This window comes from Canis lupus, chromosome 29 (genome assembly GCF_048164855.1).
Source record: "Canis lupus baileyi chromosome 29, mCanLup2.hap1, whole genome shotgun sequence".
Lineage (NCBI taxonomy): Eukaryota > Metazoa > Chordata > Mammalia > Carnivora > Canidae > Canis > Canis lupus.
In genome coordinates this window covers 40665598-40684724 of record NC_132866.1, presented here as the reverse complement: position 1 = coordinate 40684724, position 19127 = coordinate 40665598, and the positions used below count along the sequence as shown (strand labels likewise).

Sequence of the window (19127 nt, the reverse complement as noted above, 5' to 3'; positions counted from 1 at the left end):
TTAGGAATATTGTCTGTAGTCTTATTTTTTTCCCTCTTTGTGTAGCTTCAGTATCTAGGCAGTAATATAGGCTTCCTTACTGTTCCCTGAATATGCTGGACATACTCCCACCATAGGGCCTTTTGCACTGACTGTTCCCTTTGCTTGAAATGCTTTTCCCTTGGACATCTACCTCCCTCTTTTAAGTCTACCCAAATGTCACCTTATCAAGGAGGTCAACTGCCATCCAAATTAAAATTGCAAATTCTTTCCTCCTCCACCCTAGCATTCTTTATTCTTTCTCTGCTTTAATTTTTTCTTGCAATGGCACTTACATAATATATAATTTACTTATTCAGGGTAATATTATATTGATATATTATACTATATTATAATAATGTAGTATGTATTATATACAAGTAATGTACATATTTATTATGTTTGTCTTTATTGTCTATACTCCTCTCACATCCTAGATATGGGTTTCAGTTCATTTAAATTGTAGATGTATCAAAAATGCCTGGTAAATAGGTCAGTAAATATTTGTTCAGTTAAGTTGAATAAATCAACATCAATGCTTTTACTCCTGGCATCTTAGCCATCCTTTTAAGGCTGGTGATGCTAAGCACAATCTGACCATGGGTTGTAGGAATAGCACTATGGGCATGATGTTTGAAAATCAGGTGTTTGTAACTTGGGATTAGATTTGTGGGATTTTTGTGTGTTTGTTTTTATTTTTATTATTAATTTTTGAATTTATATGCAGTAAAAGTCCCCCCCCCTTCTTTTTGCTGTAAGGTTCTATGCGTTGTCATTCATTTAATTTAGAGCCATGTGACCACCACCACAATCAAGATACAGAATAGTCCCATCACTTCGTAGTTCCTGAATGTTGCCCCTTGATAGTGAAATCCTTTCTTTACCCCTAAGCTTTGGCAACCACAGATGTACGTTTATAGTTTTGTCTTTTCCAGAATAACACATAAATTCAGGTATACAATATGTAATCTTTTGAGGCTAGTTTTTTCCATTCAGCATAGGCCTTTGAGAGCTAACCAATTTGTTGTATGAGCTGTTCATGCATTTTATTGCTGAGCTGAGTAGTACTCCACTGTCTGGATACAGGGATTTTTTTCCATCTGTAGCTTGTCTTTTCACCTTTAAAGTGATTTTCACAGAATGAAAATCTTTAATTTTGATGCAGTACAATTTATTAATGTTTTCTTTTATTGGGCTTCTGGTATCATGTCTAAGGACTTTGCCTAGCCTAGCTCAGGGTTACAAAGATTTTCTTCTGTGTTTTCTTTAAAAAGTTTTATAGGTCTGTGATTCATTTTGAATTTCTTTTACTGTGGGGTGTGAAGTTTAAGTCAAGATTTATTTATTTATTTTTGCATTTGGATATCTAATTCCTCCTATGCCATTTGTCTTTTGACATAATCCTTTTCCATTGAATTATCTTTTACCTTTGTGAAAAATCAATTGGCTATGTTTGTGTAGGTCTTTTTCTGGACTCTATTCTGTTCCATTGATCTGTGTGTCTAGCCCTTCACTAATTCTGTATGATCCTGTAGCTTTGTAGTAAATCATAAGACGAGCTAATATGAGTCCTCCAAATGTATTCTCCCTTTTCAAAATTGCTTTGATTATTTTAATTCCTTTGTCTCTGGTTGGTCTAGTATATATATATATATATATATATATATATATATATATAGTAAATATAACAATGAGCTTGCCTACATCTACAAAAACTGCTGGGATCTTGATTGGAATTGCATTAAATCTATAGGTGAATTTGGGAGAATTGAGACTATTAGATCTTCTAACCTACAAATATCATATATTTTTTCTTTTATATTAAGTCTTTCCTTTTTTAAAAAAAATCAAATTTTGTGGTCATTAGTGTACAGAACTTGCACATTTAAAAAAATATACCTAAGTGCTTGTTTTTCAAGCATTATTTTAAATGGCATTTTAAAAGTTGTTTTCCAATTTTTTACTTCTAGTATATAAAGATATGATTAATTTTTACATGTAATTGTACATCCTGAGACCTTGCTAAATTCACTTATTAGTTCTAGGAATTTTTTTTTAATGGATTGTTTGGAATTTTCAATGTAGACCTCATGTTGTCTTCGAATAGTGAGGTTTTAGTTTTCCTTTCCAATCTGTTGTTCCAACGTGGTACTGAATAGGAGAGGTAAGAGTAGACATTCTTGCTCTGTTCTTAGTTGTGGGGAGAAAGTCTTCAGTCTTTTGCCATCAAATATTACATCAGCTATGGGGTTTCTTTCCTTTTTTTTTTTTTTTTAGGTTCCTATTATCAGGTTATGGATGATTCCTTCTATTTCTAGTTTACTGATAATTTTTATCAAGAACAAATGTTGAATTTTTCAAATGTTTTTTACTATGTATGATCGATAATGTTTTTTTTTAGTTTATTAGTATGTTGGATTACATTGATGAATTTCTTCTTTTTTTATTTAGATTCAAGTTAGTTAACATATAGTGTATTGTTAGTTTCAGAGGTAGAATTTATTGATCATCAGTTGCATATAACTTCCAGTGCTCATTACATCACATGCCCTCAATGCACATCACCCAGTTACCCCATCCCCCCAACTCTCCCCCTTCCAGCAACTCTCAGTTTGTTTCCTATGGTTAAGTGTCCCTTATGGTTTGTGTCTCTGTTTTCATCTTATTTTATTTTCCTTCCCTTCCCCCATATTCATCTGTTTTGTTTCTTAAATTCCACATAGGAGTGAAATCATATGGTATTTGTCACAATGACTGATTTTTTAAAAATTTTTATTTATTTATGATAGTCACACACAGAGAGAGAGAGAGAGAGAGAGAGAGGCAGACACACAGGCAGAGGGAGAAACAGGCTCCATGCACTGGGAGCCCGACGTGGGATTCGATCCCGGGTGTCCAGGATCGCGCCCCCGGCCAAAGGCAGGCGCTAAACCGCTCTGCCACCCAGGGATCCCCCAATGACTGATTTTTGATAGTGAAATAGCCTTGCATTTATAGGAGAAGTCCAATTGGTCATAGTGCCTTATTTATTTTATATATAGTTAAGTTTGATTTTAAATAGTTCTTTAGGATTTTTGTGCCTACATTTGGAAGAGATGTTGGCAGGTAGTTTTCTGTAGCGGCTTTGTCTTCGTTTGGTACTAGGACAATTTTGGCCTCATGAAATACATTGTGAAGTGTTCTTTTTAATGTTTTTGAAAGAAGTTGTATAGAATTGGTGTTATTTATCTTTTAAATGTAGAATTCACCAATGTAGGGATCCCTGGGTGGCGCAGCGGTTTAACGCCTGTCTTTGGCCCAGGGCGCGATCCTGGAGACCCGGGATCGAATCCCACATCGGGCTCCCGGTGCATGGAGCCTGCTTCTCCCTCTGCCTGTGTCTCTGCCTCTCTCTCTCTCTCTGTGACTATCATAAATTAATTAATTAATTAATTAATTTAAAAAAAAAAGAATTCACCAATGTAAAAGTCAGGGCCTAGAGTTTCTTTGTGGGAAGGCTTTTAATGGCATAATTAGTTTTTTAAATAGCCATAAACTACTCTGATTACTTATTTCTTCTTGCTTGACTTTTGGTAATTTGTGGCTTCAAATGAATTGGTCCATTTCATTTAAGTTGTCAAATTTGTGTGCACAGAGTTATTTGTAGCATTTTCTTATTATTTCTTTAATGTTTGTGGGGTGTGTAAGGATATTCTCTCTTTCATTATTGATATTGATAATTTGTGTCTTTCCCTTTTTTTGTTAGTGTAGCTAGTGGTTTTTAAATTTTTAAAGTATTTTCAAGGAACTACATTTTTACTTTATTTTCTCTGTTGTTTTTCAGTTTTTAATTTCACCATTTTTTTTAATCTTTATTATTTTTTCCTGCTGCTTATTTTGGCCTTATTTATTTGTTTATTTTTAAATAGTTCCATCTCTTCTCAGCCTTTTGGCTAAGATCAAGTGTATAAAATAGTGTCTTACGGTGAAAGCTTACATTTTTAATTGGAGAGCTTTCTTCTTTTGAAATGTAAGCATTTAATCCTACACATTTTCCTCTATGTCCTGCTTTAGGAGCATCACAAATTTTTCTGATATATGTCCCTTTTATTTGAGTTCAAAATACCTTAAAATTTTTCTTTAAACTTTCTCTTTGACCCACAGACTATTTAGAAATGCGTTATTTACAATATGAATGTACTGAATACTACTGATCTAGAAAATGATTAAAATAGTAACTTTTATGTTATTTGTATTTTACCACAATTAATAAGAAATATGATGTTTAATTCCCATATACATAGAGATTTTTCAGTTATCTTTCTATTATTCATTTTTCATTTAATTCTGTTATGATCAGAGAACATACTTTGTGTGATTTTACTTATTTGCTATGTTTTAAGGTTTATTTTATGACCTAGACAGACTATTTTTGACAATGTTTCCAAAGAATGTGAAAAGTGTGTATTCTAAAGTTGTTGAATAGAATGTTCAATCACATCAGCTGGTTGATGGTGTTGTTCAGTTCTATACCTTTGATTATTTTCTTTCTATTTTCCTATCAATTACTGAGAGAAGAGTGTTGAATTCTCCAGCTATAATTATGGGTTTGTCCATTTTTCATTTTACTTCTACTAGTTTTTCTTTATGAATTTTGGTGCTCTCTTGTGAAGCGCCTACACATTTTGGATGCTGTGCCTCCTTTAATGATTTTGCAACATAACTTTTTTTTTTTTTTTTTCATTCCTGGTATTTTCCTTGCTCTGAAGTCTGCTTTCTTTAAGATTAGTAGAGCCATATCAGCTTTCTTTTGATTAGTGTTAGCATGGCTTAAATTCTATCTTTATACTTTTAACTTAGCTATAATATTATATTTAGGTTTTTATTTTTGTCCATTCTGTCAATATGTGTCTATTAATTGGTATATGTAGGCAGTTTTACTTAATGTAATTTTTTATGTGTTTGGGGCTTAGGTATATAATTTCATTATTTGTTTTCTTTTTGTTCCCCCTTTTTTATTCCGTTTCTCTTTCTCTACTTTTTTGTGGATTATTTGAATATATTTTAGTGTTCAGTTTGAATTTATCTACCAAATTTTTTACTATTTCTTTTTGACTAATTTCTTTAGTGCTTGTTCTAAGGATTACAGTATACATACCTAGAATTCTACTTAGAATTAATATTTCTACTTAGAATTAATATTTTGCTGCCTCAAATGGAATACAGAAAGTTTGATTCTTTGCAGATCCCTTTAATCTCTGCTACATTTGTTGTAATTATCATGCATATTACATCTAATAACATTTTGTTTTCTTTTTTTATTATTATTATTTTTTATTGGAGTTCAATTTGCCAACATATAGCATAACACCCAGTGATCATCCCTTCAAGTGCCCCCCTCAGTGCCCATCACCCAGTTATATTTTGTTTTCAATTGTCATACATATTTTAAGAACTTAAGAAAAAATAATTTTCCATTATGTTTGTCCAATTATGTACCATTTCTCTTATTTTTTTTTCATTCCTGAAATACCAGGTTTCTTTCTGCTATTGTTTCCCTCCCAGCAGAAAAACTCCTTTCAGTATTATTTTTAGAGAAAATTATATGATAAGAAATTCTCTTTGTTTTCCTTCATCTGGGAATATATTTATTTTGTCCTTATTTCTGAAAAAATATTTTTGCTGGACATGGAATTGTGTGCATTTCTTTTCAACACTTCAAAATGACTGTTCCTATACCTTCTGATTTCTCATAAGAAAATCCATAGTCATTCAAATTGTTTTTCTCCTGTATGTAACATGTTGTTTTTCTCTGGCTGCTTTCAAGATTTTTTTCATTGTCTTTAGAGTTCAGTAGTTTGACTATGATGTGCCCGGGCTCATATTACTTTGTTGATTTTGTGTGGGTTTTGCTAAGCTTCATGAATCTTTAAGGTTATGTAGTCACCAAATTTAAAGAAATAATGGCTAAAACCTTCCTGGACATTTTTTTTTTACACTATACTCTTTCTCCTTTTCTTCTGGAACTTCTACATTGGGATGTTAGATCTTTTAGTACATGACTTTGAGGATTTCTTACGTTAATTTTGTTGTTGTTGTTGTTTAGATTGAGCAATTTCTATTGATCTATCCTTAAATTCATGAATTCTCTCTCATCTCATTCTTTTATGGTTCTCATTTAGTAAGATTTTAAAATTTATTATTGTGTTTTCAGTTCTTAAATTTCCATTTGGTTCTTTTTCATTGCTTCCACTTTTTTTACTGAGATTTTCTAGTTTTTCATTCATTTCAATAGTGTTCACTCTTCTTGGAGTGTGGTTAATAAGAGCTTATTTAAAGCTTTTGTCTGATTGAAAAAAATAAAGTTTTTGTCTGATACTTCCAATATCTGAGTCATCTCAGGCTTGGCATCTGTTGACTATCTTTTTCTGTGTGAGATATTGAGATTTCCTTGATATGTTCTATGCTAAGTAATATCAGATAGTGTCCTGGCCATTTTGAATGTTATGAACTTTAGCTCTTGTTGACATCTTCTGGAGAGTGTTGATTATTTTGTTTTAGCAGGCAATCGACCAGGTTAGGTTCAACCTGCAAGTTCTTACCCACCTTCTGTGAGTCGTGTTTCCGGTATTAGTTTGGTTTCACAGACTTGGCAGTGATATTTGGTATATTCTATATTTTCCCCATGAAGTAGCCAGTCTTGGGGGATGCTTTACCTTTAAGATCATTTCTTTTTTTTTTTTTTTTAAGATCATTTCTTAAAGCCTTTGAAATGTGGTTTAAGATCAGATTCACACATGCAGCTCAGAACTGAGCCCAGAGATTGATACATGGTCTGACTTTCTTCAGCCTCCTCTCTTCATCATCTTCCCAACACTTCATGGCTTCCAGAGGCTCCCTCCTTCTCTGTCTAGGAAGCTGAGGCTTTAGTTTCCCTGCTTTGACATGTACTTCCTGCCACTGCATCTGTTTCTGGTGCCAAGCAGGGAAAGGAAAAAGGGAAACAAAAGCAATGGAGGTTTCCCCTACACTCTTGGAACCATAGTTCTTCTGGTTAGAGAGAATGATTGTCTTCCCCCAGATATTCAGACATCTGCCTGGCTGCTGCTACTGCTGTGAGGTTGCCCAGAGGCTGGTTTAGAAATAATAAAGGAACCAAACAAAGAAAATCTCAGAGCTTCTCCTCCATGCTCTGTTACATTTAGGAGTCTCATTTCCTGTTCGTTAGACCAGGAACAGAGACCTTTCCTTGGTGCTCTGTCTTTGTCTGCACATGGTGCATACTTGTTTTCAGATTTCCTGTGAGCTCATACCAAGGAATTCTGGAGAGGGACACTCCAGAAAATTCAACGCCAGTTGCATGGTGCTTTGGGTTTGGTTTCCTTCTCTGCTATAATTTACTTTTCAGAGTCATCAGAGAGCTGCTTATGTGTTCTGCATGAGTTTCGAGTTGTATTCAGTGGATAGGACAGAGTAGAGTGTGTGTACACCATCTTGAAGAGATCAAAAAGCCCTTGTGAGTATGTGATTAACATAAAATAAGAGCCTCTCCAACTCCTATGTGTCTGGAGGAAGGGGAGAGGACCAGGCAACTAACTTGCATTGAATACCAACTATGAGCCAGCCCCTGTGTCCCAGGGCACAAAGGTATTATTCTATGTCTCTATGAAAGAAGTATGGCATTGTGAATTCCATCGTGCAGTTGGGGGAAATTAGGCTCAGATTAATTAGTTCAAAGTTACATAGGTAATAATTGGTAGACTGAGGATTATGACTTGTCTTAGAAAGACTCAGAAAGGTTTGTGAAAAGCAGAAGATACTAGAAAACTCAAATCTGATATCTTGCTTCCCCTCTCTCTACAGGGTGGATGAAGGGGATGCTGTGATCATGCATCCTGGAATCCTGTGCATCATGGTGAGACTGCTGCCGTGGTTGTACCATGCAGACCACCCCCAGGTACTTATTGATGGACTCACATATTTGTCTTTTTCACATGACTGATCATTTAAGCTCCTTCTGGTCAGACTTTTTCTTTTTTGTCTTTGCCTTCAGTACCCTGCATTAGCAGAGCCACCCTTGTGAAATACCTTCTGTAAGGGAGAGTCAGTATGTCTGTGACCCATGATTGAGTTTTGCCCACCCTTCCTTCCCAGGCCATTTGAAACAGGTCATTTTTGCTAGTGAAGTGACCTCTTGCAAACAACACCCAAACAAAAACTAGCTAAAATAGTTCAACCTTCACGAGGCAAACCCTGGGTGCTAAGGACAGCACTGGGCATCGGTGGGGCTGGAAGTCCTTTGCCCCCCACCTAGTCATCCATCCTGTGGGTGCTGGCTGTGATCTTGGCTTAGTGCTCTGCATAGGACATGCCAGGCTAGCAAGACGGACATTGTCCATGGATCCTGCATCCATCATGGGGACCAAGGGATAGTGCCTGGGCAGGCAGACTAAATAAATAATCTCACAGATGAATATACAATTACAAATTGTGACAAGTGATAATAAAGGGGGAAAACAGGATTCTGAGAAAGTATAATGGGAATGGAAGTGGGGAAGACCTAATTAAATCTAATTTAGAGGAAGGGATGGAGGTCAGGGCAGCCATCTCCTAGATGGTGACATTTAAGCAGAGCCCTGAAAGATGAGTAGCAATTAACCAGGCAAGAAGGAGTGGCTGGGGTAGGAGCAAAGGGGGAGAGTGGGAAATGTGCCAGATAGGGCAGGCACAGGAAGGCTGGAGCCCTGTTTAAGTATGGAGTTTTATCACAAGGGCAGCAAGAAACCTTTCAAGAGAGTAGGAGATGACTCTATAAGATTTTTGTACCAAAAATATCTCTTTGGTTGTTGCATGGGAACATGGGAAATGGGAATGGCAGTTAGGAAGCCATGTCTTCATTACCACATCAATGGTAGCTCAGATAGGGTGGTATCTGGGCAGATGTGAAGAGAGAGGAGGGACAGAATCACAGGACCCCAAGATGAACAGGTCCAGGGAGTGGGAAGTGGGAGAGTCAAAGGCAACCCTCAAGTTCCTGTCTTGGTAGAACAAAGGGCTCCATTGCAGGGTGAAAGGATTGAGTAACACAGTAAGGCAATTCTTGTTGAGGAAAACCTGGAGAATGCACATGCTGATGAGTGTAGATGAAAGGAAATGAATTGAACTGAGCAACCAGGCCTGGTGCTAGACCCTTTCACAATTTGTCCCTCATAGCAGTTTTCTTGGGAGTATTACTTGTCTCCATTTTAACCAGTGGGGAAACAGAAACTCAGATAATTTAAATGACTTTGAAGAATTTCCAGTTGGTGGACCTGGTATTAAATGTGGTCCTACCTGGTGGCAGATCTCCTGGTCTTTCCTTTGCACAGCAGTGGTTTCTATTGGAAAAGGAGGGCAGGGGTTGCAGGTCCAGATTTGCTTTTTCCAATTTTTCAAAAGGAAGTAATATGTTCTAAGAAAAAATGAAGACCAGTGGTGTTATTAATCACAGCCTGAAAATGACAATGACCTAGTAAAATATTGCAAGCCCTCCAAAATCAGTGAGAGAGGTGAAGTGGGGGAGCAAAGTCCTTGATGTATAGGGAAGGGAACTGTTTTCACTGAGGAAATTCTGTAGTATTTCATACAGGATTGAAGAAATAGACTGACCTGGTTCCACATCTCTTTGTGCCATTGTAACTAGAATCTTTTTTTTTTTTTTTTCTGGTTCCTGTCCCTTTGCTGGAAAGTGACGATGAAGTGATTATCAAGCCAATGAATAGAGACACATCTCATAGTGAAATGGAATACATTTACATTTTTCAACATTTACAGAAAAGCAGGAGGCTGGAATAAAATGGGCTTGATTGTTTCTTTAGTTACCTGTTACTGTGTCAAGTTAACAAACTATATCATTTTTTCTCATGGTTCCTGTGGGTAAAAATTTGGATAGGCACAGCAGGGACAGCTCATCTCTGTACCACACGGTGTTGCATGGGCTGGACCATTTTAGATGTCTTCTTTACTCATACAGCTGGTACCTCATAAGGCTGGCTCCAATGACAGGGGCTCCTCAGCTGGGCAGATGTCTGGGGCCTTGGTTTGAGCGGTTAATAGGATCCTGGGTTCTCTTCCATGTAGCCCTCTCCATCTGGCCTCTACCTGTGTCCCTCCAAGTGAATTCTCCAACAGGTCAAGCTCAGGGATCCCAAAGACACAAAAGTGGAAGCTGCCAGGCTTTCCAAAGGCTTAGGCCTTGAACAACCTGGTTTTGCTTCCATAGCGTTGGTATGTTGGTCAAAGTGAGTCACAAGTTCAGCCTAGACTCAGAGAGAAGGGCCATATGCCACCCCTACTGATGTAAGGGGTATTGCCTGTGAATATAGAACAGAGGGAATTGTTGAGGGTCATCTTTGAAGACCAGCACCTACTTGCCTTAAGCATCAACTGGTATATAAAAATATTTGACCTCTAGATAAAGTGTCCTCTAGTTCTTTATATGTCTTCTAGTCATTTAGTTACCTCAAGTCTGGGACTTTACTTTCTTTACCTTGGTATTCAAGGCAGGACCTTCCTGGAGCATTTTGGAAACTAATCCACATTTCGGGATTATGCCAGGCATGTTGTTTCATCAATATTCATAATAGCTCATCCCAGTACACTAGAATCCTCCCACAAGGCAGGTGTTTGTGGCTCAAGAAAGCTATGTGACTTCCTACAGTCATGGAGCTGGTGAGGGGAGGCCTGGAACTCATTCCCAGGCCCCAGATCAAGGTGTGCTTGACAAATGGTTCTCTCACCTCTGCGGCTTTTGCAGAATGTAAGTAAGGTCATGCATTCTTGGCATTGTACATTTTTCCAGGTGCAATAGCCTTATTGTAAGGATGCCTGACTTCCTTAGCTGTATTTCCAGCCATGTAGTGTACTTGGAATGAGAACAACCAAGCCAGGGGTGTAATAGCCAAACAGTTGGTGATGACTGTGTTGTGCAAAACTTCACTGCAGTGATACAGAGCAGAGTGTGGCCTCTCTCTCCACTGCTAGTGCATGTAAATTGTGCAGCTGAACCTGAGCTTCAGATAAACTCTGTGAGTTGTCACATTAGAGTATGTAGTGGAACTTGACTCCTTTGTGATAATAATCGGACACATTAAGTATGCAAATGAGAATTCCATTTGGTAAGATTCTTTTTCTCTATTCAGGTCACAATAAGTAATTTAGGAAAAGTCTAATTCTCCCTCACTGTCTCTCAAAATGCAAATGAAACGTAGTGATGCATTTTGTCAAATATTTCCTGCAGATGCCAAATCAGCAACTATTAAAAGTTGAACAATTACAGTAATTAATTTCTGAAAGGGAAGGTGGGAAACCTCATAACAATCAATAGAATACTAAATCAAATGAGAAATGAGACCACACAGGAAAATGCTGGAATGAAAAGGACTGTAGGATCGTTCTTTGGAGCAAGAAGTTTCAGTAGATGGCAGTGTTACTAAGAAGATGGAATGTGAGTTCCCCTCATCTCCCTGTAGGTTGGCTTGAGGTTCCCAGCACTATACTCTTAGCCACCTTCCTGCCTGATGGATGCTCTTCCTTCCTCATAGATGGGAACTTGATGACTTTCCAAGGTATAGATGTCATTTCAGGAGTGACAACTTAAATAACTACATACATGGGTTGTCTGATCTATTTCTAATTATGTCCACGTGAAATTTGTTTTGTTCACAACCAAAAAGTGTCTTTTTCCCTCTCCAAAATGTTACACCATGTGCTACTCTTGGAAAGATGATCCAGCTGTATCATCACCAGTATTAAAATTGGACAGTAGGAGTTGAATTGTGAATGTTGCTGTCCTAAGCATGAGGCAAAAACAGAGTCCAACCCAGTTCTCTGGGAGCTGAGTTGGCCTCGAAAAGAAACAACTCATTGGGAAGAAGACATTTTCCCTTTCTAGCATGCTTAGCAGCCACGATCGTCTTACTGTAGGGATGTGACTGTTAGCAGGAATTTTGACCAGTCCTATGAGGGCTAGCTGGTTCCCAGCATCACTCTGCTTTCATTAAGATTGTGGTCTTTATTCAGTTCGTAGCAGAGGAGTATTTGCTTGTGCTCATGACAACTGTAACTCAGAGGGTGGGAAGCTGGATCTAGTTTAGCAAACAAAGGTAGAACTCACTGCAGTGGAGCAACCAATGTGATACATGTGCACCTGTGAATAATTTTACTCAAGCACCTTCTAGATGCCACTGGGGATTCAGAGGCAAATTTCACAGGAAATCACAGTCTGAGTTGAGAGTAGTAGAGAGAGGAGTGTAGAAGACAGTAAAACCATATTTGATGGCAACAAAAGTTTGCCCACAGAGCCTTGTGACAGAGGGGAGGGAAACCCTTAGAGAGTTGGGGACCCTGGAGCCAGACTTTAAAGAAAAGACATGCCCATACCAGATCAGGTAGAGGAGGGAGGAAAGACAAGAAGCTCATCCTCAGAAAGAGGCACACATGAGGATTTTGAGTAGTTTAGCTGGGCTAGGATAGACCATGTGGATAGAAAGGCAATGTGTGGGGCTGCAAAGTCTGGTCAAAGCCACATAATGAAGGGCCTTGAATACCATGCTAAGAGAATTGAACTTTATTGAGATACCATCCATCATCATCATCATCATCATCATCATCATCATGAGCAGTATAATCTTTAGTGAACACTGCTATATGTAGGCAGAGGCCAGGCTCTGATGACAGCAGAATTTCATCATATTTCAGCTCTGCCACAACAGGCACGCAGCCATGGGAAATAGTTTAACCTCTGTGATCCTTTACCTTCCTTGCTGTAGTAGGGGGATAATAATATCTTCCTTGTGGCATTATTGTTAGGATTCAATGAAGCAATGCAGTGAGTGCTCAGCACAGAGAGCAGAAAGTACACTGCAGCATGGGAAACACTTGCTAAATGGTGGAACCACTGCTATTAGTTACCAGAAGCTCTACAAGCATTTTATCATTTAATCCTTATAATAACCTTGCAAGGTGGGTATCAGTATTCCCACTTCGATGATGAAGACTTGAAACTTGTAGAAGTTGAGCTACAGAGTTAACACAGTTGCTAGGTGGTAGATGTCGGTGATGCCAGGCTCCTGGACCTCCTACTTCTGTGCCAAGTGGCTTTTCCTGTATGGACATGGTAGTCATGGGAAGCTACTGGAAAGCAACAACATGATCAGACCTGGGCACTAGAGAGACCATGGTCTACAGTCAGTTGGCACTGTGAGTCACTGTTGGGTGTGTTCCAGATTGTACTACCACAGAACTGTTCTGGATGGTCTGATGGAACAGAGAAAAGATCAGGCTCAGGGCTATGTTTGTTTATCAGCTCATTCATGCCTTAATTTGGAAAAGCGTGCCATTTTCTGGAATTAGCCTGCATTTCAAACACATTGAACTAATCATATGGGTTTCAAATAACTAAAATATTGACAGCATTAATAGCCCTGGGTAGCATTGTATAAGGGCAGGCTATTTGAAAGAGCCATTTCCCCCAACAAGGAAATAGGTTAAGTAGGAGTCTCATTTTGTTAAATTATGACACATTAGAAATTCCAAATATTTGGAATACTTAAATGTTGAATTTTAAAAGGTTTAATTTTAAGTATCCTAGGCTCTTTCATACTGAAACCCCCTCCCCACCCCCATTTCTATTGTTCCTAAGTGGGAAAATCTCAATCCTGGTCAAAATCCAGTTTACTTTTTAGGGTAACCTCTTAAATAGACCAAATAAACATAATCTTACATGATGACTAAGATGATCAAAAACAAAACACAATGGATGTAGAATGATGGAGTAGAAGTTAAAGTTGGATGGGAAGACCTCTGGCTCAGTTATCAGGTGAGCTTGCTTCTAGTCCCTTTTCCTATCATTCTGTGGCTGATGTAGGCTAACTTCTGGTCTCCACACCTCAGTTTCAGCTACTCAGATTTGGCCTAGATCAGAGAGGTTGCAAGCTCAATGTCTTGGGGCCAAGAATATAAAGGAAATGTGTTGGTGGAAATAATAGAGAGTGGCGAGGCCTGTCCTATAGGGAAGAGTACTTGCCCTGTCCAAAGGCACTTTCACTTAAATAAGGGGCAGTAAAATAGAAGGGAAGCCAAACTATGCCCACCAAGTAAAACACTTTTATACATCATCAATTTAGAACCCTTAGGAGATCAGTTCCCTTCTTTATAATGAGTGCATGACACTGTGTTAAAATCATGGGATTTGGAGTAAGACCTGGGTTGAGTACCAGTTTCTGATGCTCATTAGCTATGTGACCTTAGGAAATTGATATATCATCCAGTCTCAGTATCCCCTTATAATATTTTTCCCATTGGGAAAAATAGTGGAGAGTATAATTGAAAAGGACAGCACAGTATTTGGCACACAGTATCTGCTCATCAGACACTGGCTCCATTATACACACTCCCCCCTCCTCTTCTAGCTTTGGCAGTCTGTATTCCTAGGACTCTAGGTCATACTGTATAGAAATTTGGAAACAATTAGTGGAAGATGATACATTTTAGGTATATTTCTGACTGGTGTTTTACTATTATTAAATTAATAACAGAATTGATGTTGAGCTACATGTTACAGTCTACTTGGAATCAAAGGACTATGTCCTCTCTTTTTCCTGTTTTGGATTTGATCCATTACCTCAATGAACTCAAATGGCAGATGGCATAAAGCTGGAAGGAGGAGTTACCCACTGGCTGACAAAATGGGGATGTGAAGCATTCCTGGCAGTCTGAAGAATGGACCAGAATCTTGTTGGGTCAAAATTCAGCAGAGATAATCAGGCCTGTGCTCATGTCTTAATGCACGTATACACAGGGTGGGGAAGACAGAATAGAATATGTGAAAGAGTCCTAGGGGGTTTAGTGCATGGTCAGTAATTGTCTGAAGTTGCGTGAGGACACTGCTATGGGTAATTCTACTTCCTACTATATTTATAGAAGTATAGTGTCCAGCTAAAGGGAGGTGGTAGTTCCATGACCCTCTAGCATGCCACATCTGTGTTTGTCCAGAGGTGAGAAGCCAGGATGGTGAGGGATCTGAAAAATCCTCCTTAGTCATGGAAAGAATAGTGAACAGACCTCAGGGTAAGTAGCTTAGAGAGAAATGATATTGGGGAAATAAGAGCTGGGCAAATACTTGTTAGTTGACTGGTGGTAGAAGAGTACACACAAAGGCCAGTTAGTTAAGCAGCAATGATTTGGGCTCAGTATAAGGACGAACTTGCCCGACTAGATGGGCAGCTGTGGAGGTAGTGAGCTAGTCTGCATTGCGGAGTTACATATATGAGACTCCCACCTGGCCTCTCAAGATTACAGAAATGGTCAAACCCATTTAGGTCTTGTGCATGGCAAATACTGTGTACCAGTTACTAAATTCAGATGATCCCAGTGTGAGCCAAAGTCATGAACACTTAGTTTTTCCTATAAGTTTTGAGATACTGACCTAGGACAGGATGGGTTAGGTATCCACTGCTCAACCCATAGAGTTGCCAGTTTCAATTAGCTTTACCTTAAAAACCCAGGCTGGCCAGTGCTTTGCAAGCTTCAGCACTTGGAGTCCTGGGAGGCAGCGATCTCAGTGATAAAATGCAGCTGACCTTCTGGCTTGAATTCCTGTCCCTCCACTCACTGTGTAACTCAGCAAGCCATAATCTCTCTGGGCCTCAGTTCCCTCATCTATAAAATGAGGTAATAATAGCATCTAGCTCATGGTGTTTGAAGATTAAATGAGCCAGTACACGAAAGTACTTAGAAGAGAGAGCCTTCAAACAGTGAGTGGGCAGTGATGTAGCTCCCATCGCTAGCCATGGGGCACGCGAGCATGGTAGGTGTGTGCTCCTGCTCTTATACTGAGCTTGTCTGATGCACAATGGCCATGCAAACCACACACTCAGTTGGAAGGAATCTTATTGCTATGAGAAGAGAACATCATAACTAAGAAGGGCTAATATCCTGAAAAAAACTTGTATCCAGTAAGAAAAAGCACTTTCATAGAAACTTCCTATGGACTCCCACAAACAACATACCAGGGAGGTTGATATTTTCATTATCCCCATTTTTTTTTTTAAATCATGACAGTCACACACACACAGAGAAAGAGAGAGAGAGAGAGAGAGAGGCAGAGACACAGGCAGAGGGAGAAGCAGGCTCCATGCACCGGGAGCCCGACGCGGGACTCGATCCCGGGTCTCCAGGATCGCGCCCTGGGCCAAAGGCAGGCGCCAAACCGCTGCGCCACCCAGGGATCCCCCATTATCCCCATTTTAAAGCAAAGAACTGAGGCCTTGAGAAAATAAGTAACTAGCCCAAGTTCGTTCATCAGTTAATGTCAAAGCAGCATGAGAACCTAGCTGTGGGTAGATTTTGTTGTCCTCTGCCTGCAAGGAGAAAGAAGGGTGAATATCTACCTGGAAGCTCAGACACAATATGCCAGGGCCTGAGCCACAGTTTGCTTGTGAGTAGATCCCTCATCTCTACAAGAGACTGTGTACTCTATAGTCTTGTTCCAGGAATCTTCTCCAGACAGTTGTGGATATCTATCTGTTAGCAACAACAAAAGATCTGCTTTAAAAATATCTCTTAACGAAAGTTGTATCAACAGTATACTTTGGCTATAGCACCAGAGACACTCAGGGTAAGTTCATACCTCCTTTTCCTGGGGGAAGGAAGACCTCAAGGAAGCCCTGGCCACATGTGGGAAGGGTTCCCGCTGGGGAGTTGTGTTGGGCCTCATGCAACTCTCCACCCAGCTCCACTGCTCACCTGTCTCATGCAGTGAAGGTGTGTGTGTCCAAGGTGATGGAAACTCTCCACAGATATTACAGGTTCCCGGTTGAGCAGGCAGCTTCCTAGATGGATATTTACAGGCTAGCTTCCCCGGTGGTGTTCTCAGGGCTGACTACAGACTCATTGCAGACGAGGGCATTGGGTACTGGGGGGGCTGACAACCACCCATGATCCCCTTTCCTTGAAAGGCTATGCTCACTTTCACCAATTCATCTTTGCATGTGCTGTGCCGACTCCCAGAAAGACCATTTTTCCCTGTTGGCCTGGTTCTCTCTTCATTATCCTCCCACATTTAGTTGATACATCACCTTTTCTGAGTGCCCACAGCCCTCTGAGTTAGGTGTGCCTCCTATGTTCTAGAATCCCTTCTACCCCTGTGCTTGCTCTTAGGAGGCAGCTATTGCATTTGAGGCAGAGAGAGGTGCTAGGGCAACAAGGGTAAAGAGTCATTGTCTCAGGCAGCAGTTCACAGTGTAGTGGGGACAGGGGATGGTGGGAAGAGATCTATCTATCTATCTATCTATCTATTTATCTATCTATCATCTATCTACTTATCTATCTAACAAGAGAGCTGTCAGAGTGTAGTATTTATGATTCAAGTATGGACAGTGGTGTTTGGGAAAATCAGAAAATAGTTCTTAGATGAGAGAACATTTGAATTGTCCTTTGAATAATAGGTAGGAGCTCAACAAAGGGATATAGGGCTGGAAAGGACATTCCCAGCTTCAGGAATCAGTCAAAAAAGGTGTGACACATTTGGCAAAGGGAGAGAATGTTACTAGGTCTGGAGCATGGGTGGACCAAAAGGGAGGATGAAGTAAAGTTGGAAAGAGGCAAATACTTCATAAATACAAGGTCCTAGGCTTCCATTACCAGGTAGCATTAGCCATCATATGCATGTAATTTGTGAAGGAAGCAGGTTTGGAGCGGGCACTCACATGCATCTCGATCTTAGTTGCAAATCTATTCAAGGGCATCAAGGAAGCCATGCCTTCAGGTATGGGTTCTGCTGATTTGATGGGGCTCAGACCTCTTACATAGAAACCAAGATCACAAACTCCTATACCTACAAGGCATGTGGACACCACAAATGAGTCTATCAGGCTGATGGGGACTGTGGCAAAAGAGAAAGTTTACACCCATATATAGAAAGAACTAATTCTAAGTAAGCAAAGATAGGGTAATCCTGGGTGGCTTAGTGGTTGAGCATCTGCCTTCAGCTCTGGTCATGATCCCTGGGCCCTGAGATCGAATCCCACTTCGGGCTCCCTGCACTTCTCCCTCTGCCTTTGTCTCTGCCTCTCTCTGTGTCTCTCATGAATAAATAAACAAAATCTTTAAACGATAAGTAGGCAAAGATAATCATAACAACTTATCAAATGAAACCCATCTGTGGGCCCTATTTAGCTGTGATATTTCTGAAGAGCTGAGATCGTTTGAGTTGTACCATCTCTTTTCCAAAATCATCAAAGAATATTTCAACCAAATTGGAATAAGCAACTAATCCAAATTTGAGTAGCTCAGTAGAACTCCCTGGTTCTTTCTAAGTGTCTGGGGGAAATAGACAGGGTCATCTGATGGTTTTTACATCTATGTCAGGACACATCATAGACTTATGTGTTCAAAGCCCATGCCTCCTTGGAGGGACCCACTCCACCAGGACCCAGCCCTCACTGGACTCTGGGACTATATTAATCTGGACTAGAAAAGAAATTGAGGGAGAGGGAGGGAGCGAGAGAGAGAGAGAGAGAGAGAGAGAGAACACGCGCTAAAGAACAACAAACATCTACATCTACAGCTGGACAAAGATAGACTTGAAGGTTAGACTGTTAAGTGGAGAAAGTAAAAAAAAATTCCTGACGGCTGCCCCGCAAGTCGCTCTGTGCTAATTTGCCTTGTGGGTCCAGCCTGCCGGCCAGCCTGATGACCCCACGTGCTCACCATGGAGTCCTAATTGAACCACCATCCCCTAGCCTGCGCTGGAAGTAATATGCGTTAGGAAAATCAATCCATTTGTAGGGGGAGAAACCAGACTGGTTTCCTGCTACTGCTCATATTTTCACTAAAACCCCATTTTACTGGAACCAACATTGAAAAAACCAGCACATTTTATTCAAAACAAGGCAATATTGGTATTGACAGAGCTGCAGTGATAATGAGGACGATCAATTTTCCCTCCTCCATTATGGGGGTATTGAGCAATTTTGGAGTAAACTTGTGGCATCATTAGACAAGATCAGCATTTCTCCCTTTTGAAAACTTTTGCTTTTTTTTCTTTCTTTCTTTCTTTTTTTTTTTTTTCATATTTAGATTTTAAGTAA

At 39.5% G+C, this 19127-nt stretch overlaps 1 protein-coding gene across 9 annotated transcripts in view; it reads left to right on the top strand.

Moving 5' to 3' along the window:
* Window positions 1-19127, top strand: part of WDFY4 (WDFY family member 4) — a 285777-nt gene that overhangs the window by 58594 nt on the left and 208056 nt on the right. For all 9 annotated transcript variants that reach the window (XR_012020969.1, XR_012020970.1, XR_012020971.1 and 6 more), the window contains one exon: window positions 7861-7954. Coding sequence is in view for 6 of the 9 variants with exons in the window: in XM_072806363.1 (XP_072662464.1) it covers window positions 7861-7954 (94 nt within the window). In the remaining 3 variants the exon portion in view is untranslated. The remainder of the gene's footprint in view (window positions 1-7860; window positions 7955-19127) is intronic.